Source organism: Bombina bombina, chromosome 4 (assembly GCF_027579735.1).
Source record: "Bombina bombina isolate aBomBom1 chromosome 4, aBomBom1.pri, whole genome shotgun sequence".
NCBI classification, from domain to species: Eukaryota; Metazoa; Chordata; class Amphibia; order Anura; family Bombinatoridae; genus Bombina; species Bombina bombina.
In genome coordinates this window covers 761,756,090-761,781,868 of record NC_069502.1, presented here as the reverse complement: position 1 = coordinate 761,781,868, position 25,779 = coordinate 761,756,090, and the positions used below count along the sequence as shown (strand labels likewise).

At 36.3% G+C, this 25,779-nt stretch overlaps 1 protein-coding gene across 3 annotated transcripts in view; it reads left to right on the top strand.

Annotated features, from left to right (window-relative positions):
* Positions 1-25,779, top strand: part of ARID4B (AT-rich interaction domain 4B) — a 213,468-nt gene that overhangs the window by 137,890 nt on the left and 49,799 nt on the right. For all 3 annotated transcript variants that reach the window (XM_053711073.1, XM_053711074.1, XM_053711072.1), the window contains exons 9-17: positions 2,370-2,449; positions 2,546-2,619; positions 2,809-2,957; positions 5,610-5,682; positions 6,458-6,552; positions 11,931-12,028; positions 18,895-19,120; positions 19,271-19,428; positions 22,346-22,453. In XM_053711073.1, the coding sequence (XP_053567048.1) occupies positions 2,370-2,449; positions 2,546-2,619; positions 2,809-2,957; positions 5,610-5,682; positions 6,458-6,552; positions 11,931-12,028; positions 18,895-19,120; positions 19,271-19,428; positions 22,346-22,453 (1,061 nt within the window). The remainder of the gene's footprint in view (positions 1-2,369; positions 2,450-2,545; positions 2,620-2,808; positions 2,958-5,609; positions 5,683-6,457; positions 6,553-11,930; positions 12,029-18,894; positions 19,121-19,270; positions 19,429-22,345; positions 22,454-25,779) is intronic.

The window sequence follows — 25,779 nt, the reverse complement described above, 5'->3', positions numbered from 1 at the left end:
AGGTTCTGGAGAAGGGTTTATCTGCTAGTACCCTGAAGGGTCAAATTTCTGCTTTATCTATTTTGTTGCACAAAGGTCTGGCGGATGTGCCAGATGTTCAGTCTTTTTGTCAGGCTTTGGTTAGAATCTGGCCTATGTTTAAGTTTGTGACTCCTCCTTGGACTCTTAATTTAGTTCTTAGAGTTCTTCAACAGGCTCCGTTTGAGCCTATGCATTCTTTGGATATTAAGTTGTTAACCTGGAAGGTTTTGTTTTTGGTTGCTATCTCTTCGGCTCAAAGAGTTTTGGAGCTTTCTGCGTTGCAGTGTGAGTCTCCTTTCCTTATTTTTCATTCTGTTAAGGTAGTACTACGTACTGCACTAGGTTTTCTTCCCAAGGTTGTTTCTGATAAGAATATTAATCAGGAGACAGTTGTTCCTCCTTTGTGTCCTTATCCTTCTTCTCATAAGGAACGTTTGTTGCACAATCTGGATGTAGTTCGTGCATTGAAGTATTATTTGCAGGCGACTAAGGATTTTCGCCAGTCTTCTTCTTTATTTGTTGTTTTTTCTGGGAAGCGTAAAGGTCAGAAAGCTACGGCTACTTCTCTTTCTTGTTGGTTGAGGAGTGTTATTCGCTTGGCATATGAGACTGCTGGTCAGCAGCCTCCTGAGAAAATCACGGCCCATTCCACGAAGGCTGTTTCTTCTACTTGGGCTTTCAGAAATTGAGCTTCTGTAGATCAGATTTGCAAGGCTGCCGCTTGGTCATCTTTACATACTTTTTCAAAATATTACAAATTTAATCCATTTGCTTTGACTGAGGCTGTTTTTTGGAGAAAGGTTCTTCAAGCAGTGGTGCCTTCTGTTTAGGCTAACTGTCTTGTCCCTCCCTTATCATCCGTGTCCTCTAGCTTGGGTATTGATTCCCAATAGTAATTATGATGATCTGTGGACTCACTGTGTCATTAGAAAGAAAATGAAATTTATGCTTACCTGATAAATTTGTTTCTTTCTTGACACGGTGAGTCCACGGCCCTCTCTGTGTTCAGACAGTTTTTTACATAAACCTCAGGCACCTCTGCTCCTTATTTTACTTCCTTTCCCTTTGGTCGAATGACTGGGGGTTGTGGGTAAGGGCGTGGTATTTAACAGCTCGCTGTGGTGCTCTTTGCCTCCTCCTGCTGGTCAGGAGTGATATTCCCAATAGTAATTATGAGGATCCATGGACTCACTGTGTCAAGAAAGAGAAACAAATTTATCAGGTAAGCATAAATTAATTTTTTGGCTATGGAAAAAAAATTGCAGTAAAAAGAATGTTAATTTGTTTTCAAATGTTTAGACTTGGCCGATTGTTATTCTATAGCAGCACAACAGAAGTGCTATGTAATTGCAAGGTGTTTACTGTTCCTTTAAGCACCTAAAAGCTTGTTGTAATTGTACTCCCTTAGCTAATTAGTCCCTAACAGTGACCGCTCCCCACTGCATTACTATTAACACTTCTCTTCTGCCTTTATTAACCCATTACTACCTGCACCCAAAACTACATTACCCCTTCCTAACTTAATTCTCATGTTCATCCTCCTCCAGCCATGGTCCTTGCAGTTATCCTCCTTAATGTAGAATGAATCCCTCGGGAATCTGCTTTTTAAATTTTAGAGAAACCTGACTGGTTAGGTTAAAGGAAGATATGGGTCTGTCAATAAAGGAGACCTTACCCTTGTTTTCTTTAAAGGGGCGGGGGGGGCGGGGTTGGTTGGGGACTGATGACTTCATTCAAAATTTAAGAAAAAACATTGCAACGCTGGAACTAAGATTTAAGTAGTGCTGTAGTGGCCATGTTTGGGTTGGGGCTCCAATGTTTTTGTTCTTGGGATGTCCATATTGGTGGTGCCTTAGGGGAATATGAATCTGGGAGTTAATAATTTGGGGTGTTAATAAAAGCAGACATTTTAATTAATGGCATATATTAATACGCCATTAATTAAAATGTCTGCTTTTAATCGGTTTATAAGAAGGAAAAAACAGAAAAAAGTAATGGATTTTAAAATACCCTGTTTTAGAAGCAAAATAAATTACTTGTATATTTCAGTTGCTTTTAATTTGCCTATTAGTCACTATTGATATGGGGGGGTGGCTAGTATAGAATCTCTCTCTCTCTCTCTCTCTCTCTCTCTCTCTCTCTCTCTGTCTCCCCCTCCCTCCCTCCCTCCCTCTCTTCTCTCTCTCTCTCTTTCTCCTCTATTTCTCTCCTCTATCTCCTCTCTCTATTTTTTAAAGTTACACTTTAAAGAAAAAAAGAAAAACTTCAAATTGTAAGAATCCAAAAAATGTCATTTAGTCTTTTTAATTGTAGTTTAGTTTTGTTTGGTCTTTTCTCTTTTTTTATAGGTTGTTTCTCCAGACTGTAGTGATGATATAGCAGTTAAGAAAGACTTCATTCTTATACGTTCGTTTAAAGATGGAAAATTGTAAGTGAGATTTGATATTAAATACTAGAAAGAAAGAAAAAAAAAATCGGATTTTTCTTATGTCTTCATTATTCAACCATATGTTTATTTCTATAGTACTTCAGTGCCAAGAAAGGATGTCCATGACATTAGTGACATTTCGACCAAGAATGATAACGTATTAAAGCAAGGTAAACATGTTTTCACAATTATTAATCATTTTTTTGCAGACTAAATAGATCATTCATTGTTGACAACTTCAGTTCAATAGTGTAATCTGCATCTTTTCCCCAGACCATGATTTGGGTCTATCAGTTGTACTATTTTGCAAACATGATAGATTTTTGTAAATTGTTAAATGTCTTTCTTTTTATTTTAAGCACTAGATCAAGCTCTGGAATTCAGTCGAACCAAAATAATTCCAAGTAACTGGAAAATGGAATTAAAGGAAGAGAGTTCAAGCAGTGAAGCGGAAGATGAAGAGGAGGAGAATAAAGACGATGAAGAAGATAGTAACAGTGAAGATGAGGCAAGTGTTTTCCGATTTCTTGTTAGAGGTTTGTCTGTTTGGTTATGGACATTTTATAGACTAAGATTTTGCTGCATTCTGACTAATTCTAATAAATGATTGAAGATACAGAAGGCATTATTAAACCATAAAAGGGCATGGGCAAAACCTTGTTTGAATAAGTTTAAAGGGACATACTAAATTAAAAATAAATTAAATGCTTTGATGAGATTATATCTGAGTTGTCCAAGAGCGCTGTTATTCCCATGATGATTTTATTTTTCCTTCACAGATCATTGAAGGCATTTGCTCCTAAGGCCACATTTATGAAACAGATTATTTAAAGATACGTTTGTATTTCTTAAATAACCTGGTACTTGAAGACCTAGTTACTTTTTTGTGGGAAGCTCTTACAGATATTTTGGGGTAAATTTATGAAAATGAAAATGGTCCAATTGGTTGCCTGCTTGCTCATGTGAGCCTATAACTATAAGCAGCACTCTAGACCAGGGGTGTCAAACTAATTTCTAATGGAGGACCAAAATGTTCATCGATATAGGAATGGAGAACCGAATGTATAAAATGTATCTTTGTGTATATGTAAATTGTACGCTTTCGGCCCTTCACTTTTACAGCAATAGACAATTTGGTCCTCCATAATAAATTAACTTGACACCCCTGCTCTAGACCATCGCTTCCTAACCTTTTCAAGACATCAGAGGTGGAGGGTTAATATTACCCTGCACTGATTCGACAGGCGATTGACAAACCCTGCTCTGATGCGATTGGTTGTGCAAGAGTAGGGAGTGACATTGCATAAGCGCCTGCCCATGCATTGATAAATGATCCCAGGTGGACAACTTTAATACATACAAGGGACAGCATACTATAAAATAGTTTTTCCCTTAATGTTTTTCCAATTACTTTTTTACCAGCTGCAGAGTATAAAATGTATGAGATTTGCTTTTTTAAGTCTTATTTGTGTATATGAATGATCTGATTTTGTGTTTTGAAGCCACAACCTAATAAAAAAAGTAGGTATAATCAGATCTCATTACTTTATCACATTGTGTACATATACCTGCTTCTTTATCTTATATCTGTCCATAAACCAATCACCAATACTTGCAGAGAACAATGAAAAATTAACATTGTATTACCTTATCTCTTCTGTAATTTCTTCTACTGTCTGTGTTAACATGGCCTGGCCTTGAGGCCAAAAACTTTCTGGATGGCTGGGGATACCACAGGCTAAATAAACTATTTCAATTGCCTATAAGGGTAATGGAAATACTTGTAAACAATTTAATACACTCCAGCAGGTAAAGTGGATCATTGGGAACAAATTTAAGTGGAGACATTTTTTTGAGTAAACTGTCCCTTTAATGATACACCTACCCCTTTGTGCTTAGTTGCTAGGGGACCACACCCTTTTTCATTCAGGGTCAATACTCCGAATGATGATGGTTATAACTGGAAATATCTGACCATGCATCTGTGCATATATTTGCAGAAATCTTTTAAGAAGGAAAAGTTATTTTTGAGCCTGATGGTTAGAAGAGTAAGCCTAGTTTGTTTTTCCGTGGTATTGGAGATCATTTTGGAAATCCAAGACCAAGCCTTTTAAAAAGATTTTAGGAAGATCCTTAGTTGAATTGATTAATTTTTTAATTTAGTACTGCCATGATTGAAAAGTCAGCTTCAAAGCAACCATGCATATCTAGAGGCCAATAACAGTGGATATATGTGTGTAGTCATTAGAGACCAGCTAGCTTCCAGTAGTGAATTGCTGCAAAGTGTATGAACATATGCTTTTCAACAAAGGACACACAAAAAAGAAAGTACATTTAATGCTAGAAGTGAATTTAAAAGTGTCCTAAAATTGCATGCTCTATCTGAATCATTAAAGTTTAATTTTGACTTTAGTGTCTTGTTAATCCCTGCAAAGAAGAATAACTACCTGCTTATTTTGTCACATCCGCTAGGTGATGGCTTAAAGGGACAGTACACTGTAAAATTGTTTTTCCATTAATGTATTTTAAATGACTTGTTCTACCAACTGCAGAGTATAAAATATTTGAGAAATTCCATTTTCATGCTTATTTGTGTATATGAAGTAGCTGATTTTGTGCTTTGAAACCACAGCCTATTACAATGGGTTGAATTTAAAGGTGATATCAGATCTCATTATGTTCTAAGTTTGTGTAAACAGACTTGCTTCCTTATCTTTTATTTGTCTGGAACACCAAAGCTCAATACATAGAGAGAACAATGGAAAATTATCATTTTATTACTTAACTATCCTGCATCCCACTGAGAGTGTAATCTCTTCTGCTGGTTGTGTATACTTAGGCTATTCAATAGCCTATACTCCAGTATTAATTTGTTCAGTATAGGTGGCGATACCACAGGCTAAATCAGCTATTTCAAATGCTGAAAAAGGAGTAAAGGAGCTACTTGTAACCAATTTAATACACTCTAGCAGGTTAAAAGGATGTGAACGTCATAAAATAAACTATGATAAAAAAAAAAAAGCTTTTAAAGTAAACCAAGATTATCATTGTATAGGATTTGGTAAATGTCTGTAATTTGTAATAAACAGCTGCAATATATGTCACCTGTAAATTAGAAATGTTAAATTTCAGCTTTTGCTTGTATTTTATTCTAACCTAGGAAGAAATAGAGCCAAATCCTGGAGAAAATGAAAACTTTTTGCAACAGCTTTACAAGTTTATGGAAGACAGAGGTGAGACCATGTATTCTACTCTTAGAAATAGAATAATACACACATTTTATGAAAATGACTTCACTAAATGCAGTTGTGCCTCATTCGTTACATTCTTAAATCAACATGAAACCCATTTCTAAGTATACAATAAAATAATCAAATTGACTTAAGTCTCTTGGAACCTTTTGTTGAAAAGCAGATAGGTTCAGGAACATGTCTGTTTGTGTTTCACTGTTTGACAGCAGTTTTGCAAGAATCCAAGCAGTTATACATTGCGCAAACACTGCTGCCATCTAGTGTACAAAAGGGGTAAAACAATGTTAAAGCTATATATTGTCAGGACATAGGCACAATACCTATTTATGCTCTTCAACAAAGAATACCATTAGAATAGAAGTAAATTGGATTTTATTTTTATTTTTTTAATAAATTATGTCTGAATCGTGAAAGAAACATTTGGGCTCCATGTCCCCTTAAGTACTTTCATAATGGCAGCGAAGTAAAATAAATATTGTTATTAAGAAAGCAATGGGGACATCTATAATATATATTAGATTTTGTATATATCATTGTTACAAAAAGCCTTTCATTTTTATGAAACTTATTAAACACAGGTGATGGCCACAACAAGCTCATCTAGTTTGTTTAATGGTTTTCCTAAAACCTTAAGCCATATCTAAATGATTATATGAAGCATATTGTGATATAAAATCCCCTTAACCATAAATAAAAAACTAAATCTGATACTAAGCTTAGTGTTACATATATGAATGCCTGTTTTATCTTGTTTAAGGGACGCCAATCAACAAGCGACCGGTTCTTGGCTATAGAAATTTGAATCTTTTTAAACTGTTCCGTCTAGTACATAAACTTGGAGGATTTAGTAATGTAAGTTTGTTTTTCCTTATTACATTAAAATATTATGTAGTGTTACAATTTTTCAATATTTGGACAAAACTCCCTTTCTTTAGTTGATAATTACACAGACGTCTATGGTACCTTCTCCCAACCCCTTACTAAAAACTAGTTTTGTTTCTGGGGCAACAGTGTTTTGCTGTAGTGCTGATTTCTGCTGGAATTTGTGTTAGTTTGCACAAATACAAAATGAGCATTGGGACCTCTCTGATAAAGCATACGGGAGCATCTGCTAGGCGCTTAGCAGTCTGTAGACTAAGGCTTTACTCTCAAGGATACAGCTTTTGCTGGGTAGTACCTAGCACAGCAATAACCTTACTGGAGTAAGCAGGTTGCATTTCAACCGTAATCCAGCATTCGGATTTGATGGATTTTACAGGAACTGAATAGTCTCTACACATCTCTTCAACATGTTTACTTTTATTAGAACTGTCACTACAATACTGCTTAGCCCCATCCCTTTTATGTGTGCCTAGGCAGTATGTAGATTTATGTTTTGTCCTGATCCATATCTGCTTGAGTTAATGCAGCAAGTGTACAGGTTTTGCCCTTTTCATGCCACATTAATGTGCCCTCCAGGATGATTGTCAAAACACTGCTCTAATATTACTCATGAGGAATCTTACAAGATTTTTAGTCATTCCTCTTTTTCCTCATCTGATGCATTTTAAAGGGACAGTCAACTCCAAATCTTTTATTGTTTTAAAAGATACATAATCCCTTTATTACCCATTCCCCAGTTTTGCACAACCAACATGGTTATAGGAATATACTTTTAACCTCTGTGATTACCTTGTATCTAAGCTTCTTTTGACAGCCCCCTGATCACATGGCTATTTATTTATTATCTATTGACTTGCATTTTAGCCAATTAGTGCTGTGTCAAGTACAACTCCATGGGAAAGAGCACAATGTTATGTATATGGCACACATGAAGTTGTGAAAAGCTGACCCTATTCCTTCACAACTTCCTCCCTCTCTCTCTGCTTCACTAACACCTACCCTAACTCATCTCTTTAACCAATCTCTCACCGCTGGCACATTTCCGGATACATTCAAGCATCAATCATACCAATCCTAAAAAAGCCCTCTCTTGACCCCTCCACCCCTTCTAACTATCGACCGGTCTCCTTACTTCCCTTTGCTTTAAAATTATTAGAACGACTGGTCTACAATCGGCTAACTCAATTTCTCACAACTAACTCTTTACTTGTTCCACTACAATCTGGTTTCCGCCCTAAACACTCAACAGAAACTGCTCTTGCTAAAGTAACAAATGACCTGTTATCAGCTAAAGCAAAAGGCCACTACTCCTTACTAATTCTTCTTGACCTATCTGCTTCTTTTGACACAGTCGACCATCGTCTCCTCCTAAAAATACTACATTAATTTGGCATCCGAGACACAGCCCTTTCCTGGTTTGCCTCATATCTCTTAAACTGCTCGTTTTTAGTTTCCTTTAACAACATATCATGCGATTCAATGCCTCTCTCAGTTAGAGTACCGCAAGACTCTGTCTTGGATCCCTTGCTTTTCTCTCTCTATACATCCTCCCTTGGAAAACTTATAGCCTCCTTTGGATTCCAGTACCACTTATATGCTGATGATACCCAAATCTATCTTTCCTCTCCTTATTTCTTTCCCTCTTTACTCAACCAGATTTCCAACTGCCTCTCTGCAATTTACTCTTGGATGTCTTCACACTACCTCCAACTCAATCTGTCCAAAACTGAGCTGCTTCTTATTCCCCCCCTCTTCGAGACATCCAACATCTGACATTTCTCTGACAGTTGGAGACTCAACACCTCACCCCAGGTTCGCTGTCTTGGGGGTCACACTAGACTCAAAGCTCACATTCAACCCACATATACAAGCGCTTACCAAATCCTGCCGTTCACACCTACGCAACATTTCCAGAATTCGTCCCTTCCTTACTCAAATAACGACAAAAATACTTATTCATTTGCTTATTTTGTCACGCATTGATTACTGCAACCTACTCCTAAATGGCCTTCCAAAACACTGCCTCTCCTCCCTCCAATCTATTATGAATGCTTCAGCTAGACTCATCCACCTAAGTCGCAGATCTACATCAGCGACTCCGCTCTGCCAGTCTCTACACTGGCTCCCCATACACTCCATAATACAGTTTAAAGTATTAACCCTAACTTACAAAGCACTAAACAGTCTAACTCCCAACTATATTTCCTCTCTTATCGTGAAATATTCCCCATCCCATCCTCTTCGATCAACCTCTGACCTACGTCTCTCCACTCCTGTTATCTCTACGTCCCACTCCCCATCCAAGACTTTGCACGTGCTGCTCCTGTCCTCTGGAACTCTACCCGCTCCATAAAACTGTCTCCAACCTTGTATAGCTTCAGACGCTCCTTGAAAACTCACCTATTCAGAGAGGCGTACCATCTCTCCTCCATCCCTCATCCGAACCAAACTAATACATGAACTGCCTGACTCACTACTGCAACTACAACTAATGTAACAAGCTACCCCAACCTTATGTCTCTGCACCATAAACCTGTAGACTGTGAGCTCTCCGGAGCAGGGCCCTCTTCCTTCTGTACTAGATTTGTTTAGTTTTATGTTTTGTATTTTTATCAAAAATGTTGTCATTGTATACCCCTATCATTGTACCCAGCGCTACGGAATTTGGCGGCGCTATACAAATAAATGATAATAATAATGTAATAAAAGGCTGTAGTGGCTTAGAAACCAGGAAAAAATTTAGAGGTTTAAATGTTATAAAGTATATTACTATAACAATGTTGGTTGTGCAAAGGCGTTATCTATCTTTTTAAACAATAACAATTTTGGTGTTGACTGTCCCTTTAAGTTAAGTTAATGCTAGGGTTAAACTATTGACAGATCCTCAAACCCTCACAAGGAGGTCTGGTGCTTTCAATATTTCTTGTAGAGTATTCTAAGGCTAGACAGTGCAAATATAACTACAGGGGTCTAGTTTTTCACAAGTTTTGATATTTTACAGACAGATAAGTGACATTCGCATTTCTGAACCTGTATTGCACATAAACCGAAGAGGGGAAATCTTGGGGTTTCCCAGGGTTTGCCAAGTTCATGTGTTACTTTCAAGGATAACTGTAGATTTTGAGTTTCCTCTGAATCGTCAGTATGAATTCTGGCTGGATTCTTTTACCTGTATTGTTAGATTGATTTGTTTTATATCTCATACAGAGTTCGCTTAGGTAATACTTATTTTAATTTGACTTAATAAGCTCTGAGCTCTTTGGACATATTATATTAAGGGGACATAAAAAACAAAAATAAAATACTTCACAGCATTATATTATTGTGCTATCGCTCACACAGAACTAACTATGTGTTAAACTCTCACAAATGAACTAAACACATAGTTAAAGTGAGCTCCGGAGCGGCAATGCACAACTGATCTGGAACTGAACATGGTCACTGAGCTAATCAGACATGGCATATGTCCTATCCGTCAATCACTGGCCATGTTCAGATCTGGAGTGCAACGGCATTGCTGCTCCAGAGCTGAATTTAACTGTGTATTTAACTGCTTTGTGAGGGTTAAACACATAGTTCTCTGAAAACAGTAGTGTAATAATAAAGTGCTTAAAAATTAAGCACTTTTTATTGATAAAGTGCCAATTTCCAGATGATCTCAGCACACAATTGTACTTGTATAAGTCCCTATAAAATAGGAAATATGTGCAATGGTATTTGTTCTCCAATCATTTATTATTATAAATACATATAGTAAAACTCTGGATAATCATATAGTGGCACTCTGAACAAGCATCATCCCAAATTCCTTTGCCTGTGCTCCCAAAGTATATTTAGGATAAGATAATACCATGCAGAAATTGTAGGCCAAAATGCAGTTTATTAACGATAATAAAATATAGAAATAAGCGATCAGCAATTTTAAAATGGTAGTAAAGGGCAAATCATTGGATAACAAACTTGTGCTACATCAGAATAATGTAACAAGTGAAATAATAAAATTAGCAAACTTAATTCCAAATAAGACAATACAATACCTATCAGTCTCATATCACCCGGGTTATGCAAAGCAAAATATAAACAATTGCAATCATTTAATAAAAATAACAAACAAAACAATAAATGCACAATTGTCTGTATGAAGCAGTTTGGAGATAAGAAACAAATGCTACTATTAAAAGCTATAGCTGTTTCAAAGGTGTATTTAAGTATGCACTGTGCACCAGCATTTTATACACAGCACTTGCCCAGACAGGCCAAGTTGCTTGTACAATCTGGTAATGACTCAATTTGTTAATTGCTGATATGATACAAGCCCCATTGTCACTCTGAGCAGCTGTAGTATTTAAATGACTGGTGCGCTGAGAATATCTAGCTATGCTTCACATGCACGTGCAGGGAAAAAAGTTAACACTAAAACGAACGTCTAGTAGAAGCATTTTTGCTAATACATGTATATTGCAAATATGTTTCTATTCAAAGATGTAATTCAGCTGTGTGCATTTAAATTTTGACCAAAATGTCCCTTTAATGATAAGGTTTCTTTTACACTATGTACAGTACGTTTACAATTGTACTGGAAAATACTGCAGTATGAAACAATTAATAAATGGGAAGTTCAGAACCTATTTTGTTATGGAACCAGGCCAGTTCTTATCTTACATAACTATGAATTGTAAGCATTCTTACATTTCCATGTACTCGGATGCTTTCATATTCCTAGTGGTCTGCTGGGAATTACTTACCTTTTCTAGTTTGTGATTCTTTATTTTATTTTTGTCTGTCGACTGGTGTTATTTTCTTTACCCAGCCCCTCTCTGTTCTCTCAGCAAAGGATCTCTTTAACTCAAAGCTGGACAACAACTTAATGAAGGGTTGTCAACGGAGGCAACCTGGCACACTTATTTAATGATTCTGAGCCTATCCAAAAACTCCAACAAATTTAATTTCTATAAATTATATAGTATTCAAATTTGTAGATTTATTTTCATAGCTATAGATTTACATTTCATATTCTTAGATGCAAGAATAGCCCAATATTGCTCTGGCATCCACATGTCAAATTAGTAAGTTTTCCTGGTTAAAACAATTGTATGGTTGTCTTTGGTTTGCTGGTGATATGCCAATTAATTTGGTTAATTGAGTGTTTGCACTAAAAAAAACACAACTTCAGTTGATTGTGAAAATGTGTTGGTAGCGTTTAGGTGAGAATCTACTGTAGTGTAGAAATTTTAGGAAAGCTTTAGAAACCATTGTAGATGCGTCATGTGGAGTGTTTTTTTTAATTATTATTTTATTTTGAATTTATATAATTTCACAGAAGTATTTATTGTATTTTTTCCTACAAGATTGAAAGTGGAGCAGTGTGGAAACAAGTTTACAAAGATCTTGGCATTCCTGTTTTAAATTCGGCAGCTGGATACAATGTCAAATGTGCTTACAAAAAGTAAGTTTTCATTTCTAGTCAAATTGAATGATTTAAAAATTAATTTGGTTTTGATTAGCGCATGTTTTTTCGATTTACTTTTGAAAAATATGTATTGTATATTCAGTGTACCTATTAATTAAAGGGATACTAAACCCATATTTCTTTCATGTAATTAGCAAGAGTCCATGAGCTAGTGACGTATGGGATATACATTCCTACCAGGAGGGGCAAAGTTTCCCAAACCTCAAAATGCCTATAAATACACCCCTCACCACACCCACAATTCAGTTTTACAAACTTTGCCTCCGATGGAGGTGGTGAAGTAAGTTTGTGCTAGATTCTACGTTGATATGCGCTCCGCAGCAAGTTGGAGCCCGGTTTTCCTCTCAGCGTGCAGTGAATGTCAGAGGGATGTGAGGAGAGTATTGCCTATTTGAATGCAGTGATCTCCTTCTACGGGGTCTATTTCATAGGTTCTCTGTTATCGGTCGTAGAGATTCATCTCTTACCTCCCTTTTCAGATCGACGATATACTCTTATATATACCATTACCTCTGCTGATTCTCGTTTCAGTACTGGTTTGGCTTTCTACAAACATGTAGATGAGTGTCCTGGGGTAAGTAAATCTTATTTTCTGTGACACTCTAAGCTATGGTTGGGCACTTTGTTTATAAAGTTCTAAATATATGTATTCAAACATTTATTTGCCTTGACTCAGAATGTTCAACATTCCTTATTTTTCAGACAGTCAGTTTCATATTTGGGATAATGCACTTGAATTATTCAATTTTTTCCGTTTCCGGCGTCATACGTGTCGCCGGAAGTTGCGTCATTTTTTGACGTTATTTTGCGCCAAAAATGTCGGCGTTCCGGATGTGGCGTCATTTTTGGCGCCAAAAGCATTTAGGCGCCAAATAATGTGGGCGTCTGATTTGGCGCTAAAAAATATGGGCGTCGCTTTTGTCTCCACATTATTTCAGTCTCATTTTTTCATTGCTTCTGGTTGCTAGAAGCTTGTTCTTTGGCATTTTTTCCCATTCCTGAAACTGTCATTTAAGGAATTTGATAAATTTTGCTTTATATGTTGTTTTTTCTCTTACATATTGCAAGATGTCTAACGTTGCATCTGAGTCAGAAGATACTACAGGAAAATCGCTGTCTAGTGCTGGATCTACCAAAGCTAAGTGTATCTGCTGTAAACTTTTGGTAGCTATTCCTCCGGCTGTTGTTTGTATTAATTGTCATGACAAACTTGTTAATGCAGATAATATTTCCTTTAGTAAAGTACCATTGCCTGTTGCAGTTCCTTCAACATCTAAGGTGCAGAATGTTCCTGATAACATAAGAGATTTTGTTTCTGAATCCATAAAGAAGGCTATGTCTGTTATTTCTCCTTCTAGTAAACGTAAAAAATCTTTTAAAACTTCTCTCCCTACAGATGAATTTTTAAATGAACATCATCATTCTGATTCTGATGACTCTTCTGGTTCAGAGGATTCTGTCTCAGAGATTGATGCTGATAAATCTTCATATTTATTTAAAATGGAATTTATTCGTTCTTTACTTAAAGAAGTACTAATTGCTTTAGAAATAGAGGATTCTGGTCCTCTTGATACTAATTCTAAACGTTTAGATAAAGTATTTAAATCTCCTGTGGTTATTCCAGAAGTTTTTCCTGTTCCTAATGCTATTTCTGCAGTAATTTCCAAAGAATGGGATAAATTGGGTAATTCATTTACTCCTTCTAAACGTTTTAAGCAATTATATCCTGTGCCGTCTGACAGATTAGAATTTTGGGACAAAATCCCTAAAGTTGATGGGGCTATTTCTACCCTTGCTAAACGTACTACTATTCCTACATCAGATGGTACTTCGTTTAAGGATCCTTTAGATAGGAAAATTGAATCCTTTCTAAGAAAAGCTTATCTGTGTTCAGGTAATCTTCTTAGACCTGCTATATCATTGGCTGATGTTGCTGTAGCTTCAACTTTTTGGTTGGAAACTTTAGCGCAACAAGTAACAGATCATGATTCTCATGATATTATTATTCTTCTTCAGCATGCTAATAATTTTATCTGTGATGCAATTTTTGATATTATCAGAGTTGATGTCAGGTTTATGTCTCTAGCTATTTTAGCTAGAAGAGCTTTATGGCTTAAGACTTGGAATGCTGATATGGCTTCTAAATCAACTCTACTTTCCATTTCTTTCCAGGGTAACAAATTATTTGGTTCTCAGTTGGATTCTATTATCTCAACTGTTACTGGTGGGAAAGGAACTTTTTTACCACAGGATAAAAAATCTAAGGGTAAAAACAGGGCTAATAATCGTTTTCGTTCCTTTCGTTTCAACAAAGAACAAAAGCCTAATCCTTCATCCTCAGGAGCAGTTTCAGTTTGGAAACCATCTCCGGTCTGGAATAAATCCAAGCCTGCTAGAAAGGCAAAGCCTGCTTCTAAGTCCACATGAAGGTGCGGCCCTCATTCCAGCTCAGCTGGTAGGGGGCAGGTTACGTTTTTTCAAAGAAATTTGGATCAATTCTGTTCACAATCTTTGGATTCAGAACATTGTTTCAGAAGGGTACAGAATTGGTTTCAAGATGAGACCTCCTGCAAAGAGATTTTTTCTTTCCCGTGTCCCAGTAAATCCAGTGAAAGCTCAAGCATTTCTGAATTGTGTTTCAGATCTAGAGTTGGCTGGAGTAATTATGCCAGTTCCAGTTCCGGAACAGGGGATGGGGTTTTATTCAAATCTCTTCATTGTACCAAAGAAGGAGAATTCCTTCAGACCAGTTCTGGATCTAAAAATATTGAATCGTTATGTAAGGATACCAACGTTCAAGATGGTAACTGTAAGGACTATCTTGCCTTTTGTTCAGCAAGGGAATTATATGTCCACAATAGATTTACAGGATGCATATCTGCATATTCCGATTCATCCAGATCATTATCAGTTCCTGAGATTCTCTTTTCTGGACAAGCATTACCAGTTTGTGGCTCTACCGTTTGGCCTAGCTACAGCTCCAAGAATTTTTTCAAAAGGTTCTCGGTGCCCTTCTGTCTGTAATCAGAGAACAGGGTATTGTGGTATTTCCTTATTTGGACGATATCTTGGTACTTGCTCAGTCTTTACATTTAGCAGAATCTCATACAAATCGACTTGTGTTGTTTCTTCAAGATCATGGTTGGAGGATCAATTTACCAAAAAGTTCTTTGATTCCTCAGACAAGGGTAACCTTTCTGGGTTTCCAGATAGATTCAGTGTCCATGACTCTGTCTTTAACAGACAAGAGACGTCTAAAATTGATTGCAGCTTGTCGAAACCTTCAGTCACAATCATTCCCTTCGGTAGCCTTATGCATGGAAATTCTAGGTCTTATGACTGCTGCATCGGACGCGATCCCCTTTGCTCGTTTTCACATGCGACCTCTTCAGCTCTGTATGCTGAATCAATGGTGCAAGGATTACACAAAGATATCTCAATTAATATCTTTAAAACCGATTGTTCGACACTCTCTAACGTGGTGGACAGATCACCATCGTTTAATTCAGGGGGCTTCTTTTGTGCTTCCGACCTGGACTGTAATTTCAACAGATGCAAGTCTCACAGGTTGGGGAGCTGTGTGGGGATCTCTGACGGCACAAGGAGTTTGGGAATCTCAGGAGGTGAGATTACCGATCAATATTTTGGAACTCCGTGCAATTTTCAGAGCTCTTCAGTTTTGGCCTCTTCTGAAGAGAGAATCGTTCATTTGTTTTCAGACAGACAATGTCACAACTGTGGCATACATCAATCATTAAGGAGGGACTCACAGTCCTCTGGCTATGAAAGAAGTATCTCGAATTTTGGTTTGGGCGGAATCCAGCTCCTGTCTAATCTCTGCGGTTCATATCCCAGGTATAGACAATTGGGAAGCGGATTATCTCAGTCGCCAAACGTTGCATCCGGGCGAATGGTCTCTTCACCCAGAGGTATTTCTTCAGATTGTTCAAATGTGGGAACTTCCAGAAATAGATCTGATGGCGTCTCATCTAAACAAGAAACTTCCCAGGTATCTGTCCAGATCCCGGGATCCTCAGGCGGAGGCAGTGGATGCATTATCACTTCCTTGGAAGTATCATCCTGCCTATATCTTTCCGCCTCTAGTTCTTCTTCCAAGAGTAATCTCCAAGATTCTGAAGGAATGCTCGTTTGTTCTGCTGGTAGCTCCGGCATGGCCTCACAGGTTTTGGTATGCGGATCTTGTCCGGATGGCCTCTTGCCAACCGTGGACTCTTCCGTTAAGACCAGACCTTCTGTCTCAAGGTCCTTTTTTCCATCAGGATCTGAAATCCTTAAATTTAAAGGTATGGAGATTGAACGCTTGATTCTTGGTCAAAGAGGTTTCTCTGACTCTGTGATTAATACTATGTTACAGGCTCGTAAATCTGTATCTAGAGAGATATATTATAGAGTCTGGAAGACTTATATTTCTTGGTGTCTTTCTCATCATTTTTCTTGGCATTCTTTTAGAATACCGAGAATATTACAGTTTCTTCAGGATGGTTTAGATAAGGGTTTGTCCGCAAGTTCCTTGAAAGGACAAATCTCTGCTCTTTCTGTTCTTTTTCACAGAAAGATTGCTATTCTTCCTGATATTCATTGTTTTGTACAAGCTTTGGTTCGTATAAAGCCTGTCATTAAGTCAATTTCTCCTCCTTGGAGTTTGAATTTGGTTCCGGGGGCTCTTCAAGCTCCTCCATTTGAACCTATGCATTCATTGGACATTAAATTACTTTCTTGGAAAGTTTTGTTCCTTTTGGCCATCTCTTCTGCCAGAAGAGTTTCTGAATTATCTGCTCTTTCTTGTGAGTCTCCTTTTCTGATTTTTTATCAGGATAAGGCGGTGTTGCGAACTTCTTTTGAATTTTTACCTAAAGTTGTGAATTCCAACAACATTAGTAGAGAAATTGTGGTTCCTTCATTATGTCCTAATCCTAAGAATTCTAAGGAGAAATCGTTGCATTCTTTGGATGTTGTTAGAGCTTTGAAATATTATGTTGAAGCTACTAAATCTTTCCGAAAGACTTCTAGTCTATTTGTTATCTTTTCCGGTTCTAGAAAAGGCCAGAAAGCTTCTGCCATTTCTTTGGCATCTTGGTTGAAATCTTTAATTCATCTTGCCTATGTTGAGTCGGGTAAAACTCCGCCTCAGAGGATTACAGCTCATTCTACTAGGTCAGTTTCTACTTCCTGGGCGTTTAGGAATGAAGCTTCGGTTGATCAGATTTGCAAAGCAGCAACTTGGTCCTCTTTGCATACTTTTACTAAATTCTACCATTTTGATGTATTTTCTTCTTCTGAAGCAGTTTTTGGTAGAAAAGTACTTCAGGCAGCGGTTTCAGTTTGAATCTTCTGCTTATGTTTTTCATTAAACTTTATTTTGGGTGTGGATTATTTTCAGCAGGAATTGGCTGTCTTTATTTTATCCCTCCCTCTCTAGTGACTCTTGTGTGGAAAGATCCACATCTTGGGTAATCATTATCCCATACGTCACTAGCTCATGGACTCTTGCTAATTACATGAAAGAAAACATAATTTATGTAAGAACTTACCTGATAAATTCATTTCTTTCATATTAGCAAGAGTCCATGAGGCCCGCCCTTTTTTTGTGGTGGTTATGATTTTGTATAAAGCACAATTATTCCAATTCCTTATTTTATATGCTTTCGCACTTTTTTATCACCCCACTTCTTGGCTATTCGTTAAACTGAATTGTGGGTGTGGTGAGGGGTGTATTTATAGGCATTTTGAGGTTTGGGAAACTTTGCCCCTCCTGGTAGGAATGTATATCCCATACGTCACTAGCTCATGGACTTATGCTAATATGAAAGAAATGAATTTATCAGGTAAGTTCTTACATAAATTATGTTTTTTTCCTTCATGATTCAGAAAAAGCATGCAATTTTAAGCAACTTTCTAATTTACTCCTACTATCAATTTTTCTTCATTCTCTTGCTATCTTTATTTAAAATAATTTTTTAAGCTTAGGAGCCAGCCCATTTTAGGTTCAGCACCCTGGATAGCGCTTGGTTATTGGAGACTACATTTAGCAAACCAATAAGCAAGCATAACCCAGGTCTGAACCAAAAATGGTCCGGATCTTAAGCTTTACATTCCTGCTTTTTAAATAAAGAAAGCAAGAGAATGAAGAAAAGGTGATAGTAGGAGTAAATTAGAAAGTTGCTTAAAATTCCATTCTCTATCTAGATCTTATAAAAAAATACTTAGTGTCCCTTTAATTATTAATTTGTGATCTTGGCTTGCTTTATAATGGACTATTATTTTCTGTATAAAATGCCAAACCAGTTCTATGTAGTACATACCTAGTGTAAATAACTATAAACTTTAATACACAACAATACAAGTTTACATTTGAGGGGAAATAGAAAAGAGCCTTCATATAGACCACTGGTTTTCAAACCTGTCCACAGGCCAGATTTTGAGGCTGTCTGAATTGAAGAATGAGTGAAATAATCAATTGATTAGTTAACCTGGTTATTTTACCTGCTCTCATTCAAGGCAATCCTTAAAATCTGCCGTTTTAGGGAGGCCTGAGGACAGTTTGGAAAACCATTGATATAGGGCTAGGTCCTTGTGCAATGAAGTTGAATGTAATCAGAAACGAAGGGAGAAAAAATATTCTCTGATAAGTTGGTTTAGTATGTGCGTTTGAAGCTCTTAGTTTTTTGTTTTGTTTTTTTAAATTAGGGACAGTATAGTACAAATATTTTAAAGGGATTGTGTATAATGAAAGTGACTGCAATATAGATTAGGTTAACTGCTAAAGACTTTGAGCACCCATCGTATCCCCCCCATTTCTAATGCCTACTTATTTTGTGCAGGTATTTGTATGGCTTTGAAGAATACTGTACTTCTGCTTCAATATCATTTCATATGGAATTGCCTGTTAAGGTTCCAAAAAAAATATGTAAAGAGGATGATCAAGAAAATAAAGTACTTATAAAACAGGAGTCAGAATCACAGGGCAAAAATGTCACAGACGAGTTTGTTTTTAACAAGGAACCCAATGATGAAGAATTAAAGTTAAATGAAACGCAACAATCCACGGTATACATTTTAAGGCTATTTGACAGTGTCTGGAAATAGTTTTTAGTTGCTACTAATAAATATCTGTCGATGTAATTATGTAAATTACATTTCTTTCCCCTCCATCACATAAAATGCGCTTTGTTAATTTTTGTAATTTGATGTGCTTAGGTTAAAGAGATAACGAATGCTGAGAGCTGCAATGCGTTTGAAGAAAAAGAAACGGAAGAAAAGGCTGTAGATAATAAGCAGGAGACAATGTTTGCAATTGAAATCCCTCCACAGATAAAAGAGGAAGACACTGCTGATGACGGTTTGGAAAAATCAGTGTAAGTTTATCTGGTAAAACTTCTAACACAAACAAATACAGTTTAGCTGTTTTGTACTTTCAAGTTGTTGTTGTTATTATTATTGATGATATTATTGCTAATATGTATTATTGTTATTATTATAATTTGCTATTTTTGTTATTATTATTATTGCTGTTAATATTATTATTGTTGTTATTATCTTTTATTTATAAAGACCCAACATATGATGTATCGCTTTGTACATTAGGTATAAAATTACAGAGCGTAATAATCAAAATATATTTAAAGGGACATTAAACAGGTTGAGATCTGTGCATATCCTAAAAGGGCTAATTAATTAAAAATAGTTTGCATAAAAAAATGTTTAAAAATGGCAAGTATTTTAAAATAATTTTCAAAAATAAGCAAAATTAATTACATAGCTAAGCTGCCTGGAGCAGCCAACTCCACCCCTCTTATCAGTGTTTAGACACAGGCATTGTATTTCAACTGAGTTCACAGCTTCTAGGCATGCTCCAGCAGATAATCCCTATTCACTTTTGCATTCTACAAAAACAATAATAGATATAGATAAAGCCATAAAAGGAAATGTGTGGGGGAAGTTGGAGCTTTACAATTCACAAACTTAAAAGAAAGGGTTAATGGTGAGGCACTGCAGTATACATTTGCAGGTAAAGTATTTAAAGTACATGTTATTATATTTTGTCTCTATCCCAACTTGTTTTATGTCCCTTTAAAGTGTAGGAGGTCTGTGAGTCACTGTTGGCTGTAAACCACCCTTACATGATAAGGTCAACAGGACAGATTGACTTGTGAGCTAAAGGAAGTACAGGGGGACGTTCATTAACCGAACAGAAGTATGAAAATCAATCACAAATGAAAAGCTCAAAAGTCCAAGTGCTAAAATGCTGTAGGTAAAAAACAAAGTTTGAAGGAATGCATAATTCACCCATGGCCATGAGCCACATTCATATTTGTGGATTTCTGATGCAGCACATTCTGAAACCATTAGTAGATGCCAGCTGCACAAATATTATTTCCATTACTAGCCCTTATGAACCCTCTAGTGTAATTTTCATAATAAAAAATAAATAAAAAAAATCCCTGGTTTGTAACAGCAAGTGCATAGATGCATCAGCAGTCTGTAGAAGACAGGCAGCCAATCATCTAAAGAAAACTGTATTTTCAAAGAGAATAGATCTACAAAGGAAATTTAACAATGCTGTCACAGAAGGTTCCATTATAAGGTTGATACTCCGTTGGTCTGATCATACATAACCCTACACTTTTGTTCTAAGAACTGTCTTATGCACTAGAATAAGAGAGGTGATAGAAATAAATATTAAGAAATGACAGCACAGGAGAGTGAATGCATAATATAGAATTTGGAGAAGAAATATGAAGAGATTAGGATGTTAAGATTGAGAATGAGGGACAGTTACAGTACATGTTCCTGACAGACACAATGGAGCCAAAGCGTAAATAGATGGATCGTGTCTTGCTATACACAGCCTGATCAGTCAATGGCAGGTATATAGCAGTTAACTGATTGACTCAGTTTCAGGAGTAGGGATATTAGAGCAGCTCAAAACACCAGACAAAAAATATAACCTATAAAATGACGTCTCCATAAGAAAATGGGAATAATAATTTCACTAACATTTACAGATTCACAGCACCTTTGTTATTCTATAAAACCTTTTACAAAACTCCCTCTTATCGCCATATTTTTATGAACTGAGTCTGTAGAATAAAATATGACTTGGTAAGGTTGTAGAAATGGTAAATGAGTCTTACTCAATTTCAATTTTTTTTTATTAAAGGGACACTCAAGTAAAAATTAAACTTTCATTATTCAGATAGAACATGCAATTTTAAACAACTTACTTCCAATTTACTTCCATTAAAAAATGTGCACAGTCTTTTTATATTTAAACTTTTTGAGTCACCAGCTCCTACTGAGTATGTGCAAGAATTCACAGAATAAGCATATATGCATTTGTGATTGGCTGATGGCTGTCACATGGTATGTGTATGCATTTGTGATTGGCTGGTGGCTGTCACATGGTACAGGGGGAGTGGAAATAGACACAACTTTTAAAATTGTCAGAAAAAAAATCTACTGTTAATTTGAAGTTCAGACTAAGTGCTATTGCATTGTCTTGTTATCTTGCATTTGTTGATTATGCAAATTTAATGTGTTGACTGGTCCTTTAAGTACTCTAAATTAAATGAGATTTCTTATCTCTGTTCTTTTCATGTACTGAATTCAGCAATCTAAATTTTAATGATTAGCTTGAATTTGTTCAATATAGTTAGCAGAAGAACTACTAGTCGTGTGTGTAACACAAGTAGAGAAAAGGTATTACCTTGTATGCATATCACATGGGAGCTGTAAGCATAATCTTGCATCCATGGTATCCAAGAATTAGAAGCAACAAGTTGAATGTATTTATCACAGCCAATGGAAGTATATTAAGTGTAATTAAAACAGGGAGTATATGTAGCATAGATAGTAGAAGCATAGTCTTGTAGTGTATCATAAGCAGTGAATGCATTGTCAATGGAAACATCATCTTCATGTATCGAACTCAAATGGGAATTGCTGGTTTACACTTATAACAGATTTATTGTTAACAAGCTAACTTACAAAACACAGGTTACAGACATTTTATCTTATATATACATAACTGTTGGTGACAATTATTAATGTGCATATAAATGATGTAATAGTTGCATACATAATACAGCTAGCGTACGTTTTTAGTCTTCTAGGTGGCTAATAAAAGCTAATTAAGTCCATATGTGTTTGACTCAGGCAACTAACGTTTTACTATAGATCTATATAGAATTTATATACAACCATGTTTATAAGTTTTCTGTATAAATAGAATTTATATTTATTTAATTATGTTTTCATTTATTTACTTTTAAGTGACGAGTTTATAAAGGATGAAGAGCGAGAAGAGTTCCAGGAAGCTATGAATGAAGACAATGAAGAAGTGGATGGGTTAGAAAGATTCCCACCAGGTGGAAAAGTCCGGTACGGACAAGGGAAAAATAAATAAATTAATATATATATATTACTAGTTTTAATGATGACTTATACAGTTATGTGTATACGTTTCGTGTGAAAAACCTGGCATAATTCATAAAATGGATTGTTTTCTAGCTGGCACCCATTATTAGCAAGATATTGATTTCTCAAGCAGCATAATAATTGCCGTTGCCAGTGTAAAGGAAAGGGTTACCTTTAAAAATATTCACTCTCATTTTAGGATTGAGTGAGTGAAATCGTTTTGTGGCAGAGCTTTCATGTGACAAATTTTTTTTTTCGAAGTCTTCTTGGGCATTCTAAGTAATATATAAAGAATACAGGGTCGTCCTAATGTGAACTCTACTCAAAGAAAAAACTGTGTTTGGGCTTTTAAAGTTTAATCTTCTTTTAAATATGTTAATATTCACATAGGGCATCTTATAAACAAACATAGTTTTCTATGTTTTTTGTTGGAACGAGTGATAAGGGACACTCAAGTAAAAATAAAATGTTATGATTCATATAGAACATGCAGTTTTAAGACACTTCCAAATTTACTTCCATTATCAAATTTTGCACAGTCTTTTTAAATAAACACTATCTGGGGAACAAGATCCTACTGAGCATGTGCACAAGTTCACAGGGTATACGTATACTAGTCTGTGATTGGCTGATGTCTGTCACATGAAATAAGTGGGCAGAAAATGGGAGAGAAAATAGATTTGGCAGAAATTCAGAGTAGATGTTATTGCATTGTTTTTTTATTATGTACTTGTTAATTATGCAATTCTAATGCATTTAGTGGTCCTTTATTATCTGTAGGTCCTCTTTTGAGAAGGGGGAGCTATATTTTCACAGGTAGAAATATTGCATAAGTTGGATGCTGTAGCTTGTTGTGTATTCTTTGGAGCTATTGCCAGAATCTCTTTGTGGTTGTTGGGGTTTAAGGGTATGGAAGTTAAATTGACTTTTTTCTTTCATGTAATTAGCAAGAGTCCATGAGCTAGTGACGTATGGGATATACATTCCTACCAGGAGGGGCAAAGTTTCCCAAACCTCAAAATGCCTATAAATACACCCCTCACCACACCCACAATTCAGTTTTACAAACTTTGCCTCCGATGGAGGTGGTGAAGTAAGTTTGTGCTAGATTCTACGTTGATATGCGCTCCGCAGCAAGTTGGAGCCCGGTTTTCCTCTCAGCGTGCAGTGAATGTCAGAGGGATGTGAGGAGTATTGCCTATTTGAATGCAGTGATCTCCTTCTAAGGGGTCTATTTCATAGGTTCTCTGTTATCGGTCGTAGAGATTCATCTCTTACCTCCCTTTTCAGATCGACGATATACTCTTATATATACCATTACCTCTGCTGATTCTCGTTTCAGTACTGGTTTGGCTATCTACTATATGTAGATGAGTGTCCTGGGGTAAGTAAGTCTTATTTTCTGTGACACTCCTAGCTATGGTTGGGCACTTTGTTTATAAAGTTCTAAATATATGTATTCAAACATTTATTTGCCTTGACTCAGAATGTTCAACTTTCCTTATTTTCAGACAGTCAGTTTCATATTTGGGATAATGCATTTTAACATTTTTCTTACCTTAAAATTTGACTTTTTCCCTGTGGGCTGTTAGGCTCGCGGGGGCTGAAAATGCTTCATTTTATTGCGTCATTCTTGGCGCTGACTTTTTTGGCGCAAAAATTCTATTTCCGTTTCCGGCGTCATACGTGTCGACGGAAGTTGCGTCATTTTTTGACGTTATTTTGCGCCAAAAATGTCGGCGTTCCGGATGTGGCGTCACTTTTGTCTCCACATTATTTAAGTCTCATTTTTTATTGCTTCTGGTTGCTAGAAGCTTGTACTTTGGCATTTTTTCCCATTCCTGAAACTGTCATTTAAGGAATTTGATCAATTTTGCTTTATATATATGTTGTTTTTTCTCTTACATATTGCAAGATGTCTCACGTTGCATCTGAGTCAGAAGATACTACAGGAAAATCGCTGTCAAGTGCTGAATCTACCAAAGCTAAGTGTATCTGCTGTAAACTTTTGGTAGCTATTTCTCCAGCTGTTGTTTGTATTGATTGTCATGACAAACTTGTTAAAGCAGATAATATTTCCTTTAGTAAAGTACCATTGCCTGTTGCAGTTCCTTCAACATCTAAGGTGCAGAATGTTCCTGATAATATAAGAGATTTTGTTTCTGAATCCATAAAGAAGGCTATGTCTGTTATTTCTCCTTCTAGTAAACGTAAAAAATCTTTTAAAACTTCTCTCCCTACAGATGAATTTTTAACTGAACATCATCATTCTGATTCTGATGATTCTTCTGGTTCAGAGGATTCTGTCTCAGAGGTTGATGCTGATAAATCTTCATATTTATTTAAAATGGAATTTATTCGTTCTTTAATTAAAGAAGTCCTAATTGCTTTAGAAATAGAGGATTCTGGTCCTCTTGATACTAAATCTAAACGTTTAAATAAGGTTTTTAAATCTCCTGTAGTTATTCCAGAAGTTTTTCCTGTCCCTGATGCTATTTCTGCAGTTATTTCCAAAGAATGGGATAATTTGGGTAATTCATTTACTCCTTCTAAACGTTTTAAGCAATTATATCCTGTGCCGTCTGACAGACTAGAATTTTGGGACAAGATCCCTAAAGTTGATGGGGCTATTTCTACCCTTGCTAAACGTACTACTATTCCTACGTCAGATGGTACTTCGTTTAAGGATCCTCTAGATAGGAAAATTGAGTCCTTTCTAAGAAAAGCTTATCTGTGTTCAGGTAATCTTCTTAGACCTGCTATATCTTTGGCTGATGTTGCTGCAGCTTCAACTTTTTGGTTGGAAACTTTAGCACAACAAGTAACACATCGTGATTCTCATGATATTATTATTCTTCTTCAACATGCTAATAATTTTATCTGTGATGCCATTTTTGATATTATCAGAGTTGATGTCAGGTTTATGTCTCTAGCTATGTTAGCTAGAAGAGCTTTATGGCTTAAAACTTGGAATGCTGATATGGCTTCTAAATCAACTTTACTTTCCATTTCTTTCCAGGGTAACAAATTATTTGGTTCTCAGTTGGATTCCATTATTTCAACTGTTACTGGTGGGAAAGGAACTTTTTTACCACAGGATAAAAAATCTAAAGGTAAAAACAGGGCTAATAATCGTTTTCGTTCCTTTCGTTTAAACAAAGAACAAAAGCCTGATCCTTCATCCTCAGGAGCAGTTTCAGTTTGGAGACCATCTCCAGTTTGGAATAAATCCAAGCCAGCTAGAAAGGCAAAGCCTGCTTCTAAGTCCACATGAAGGTGCGGCCCTCATT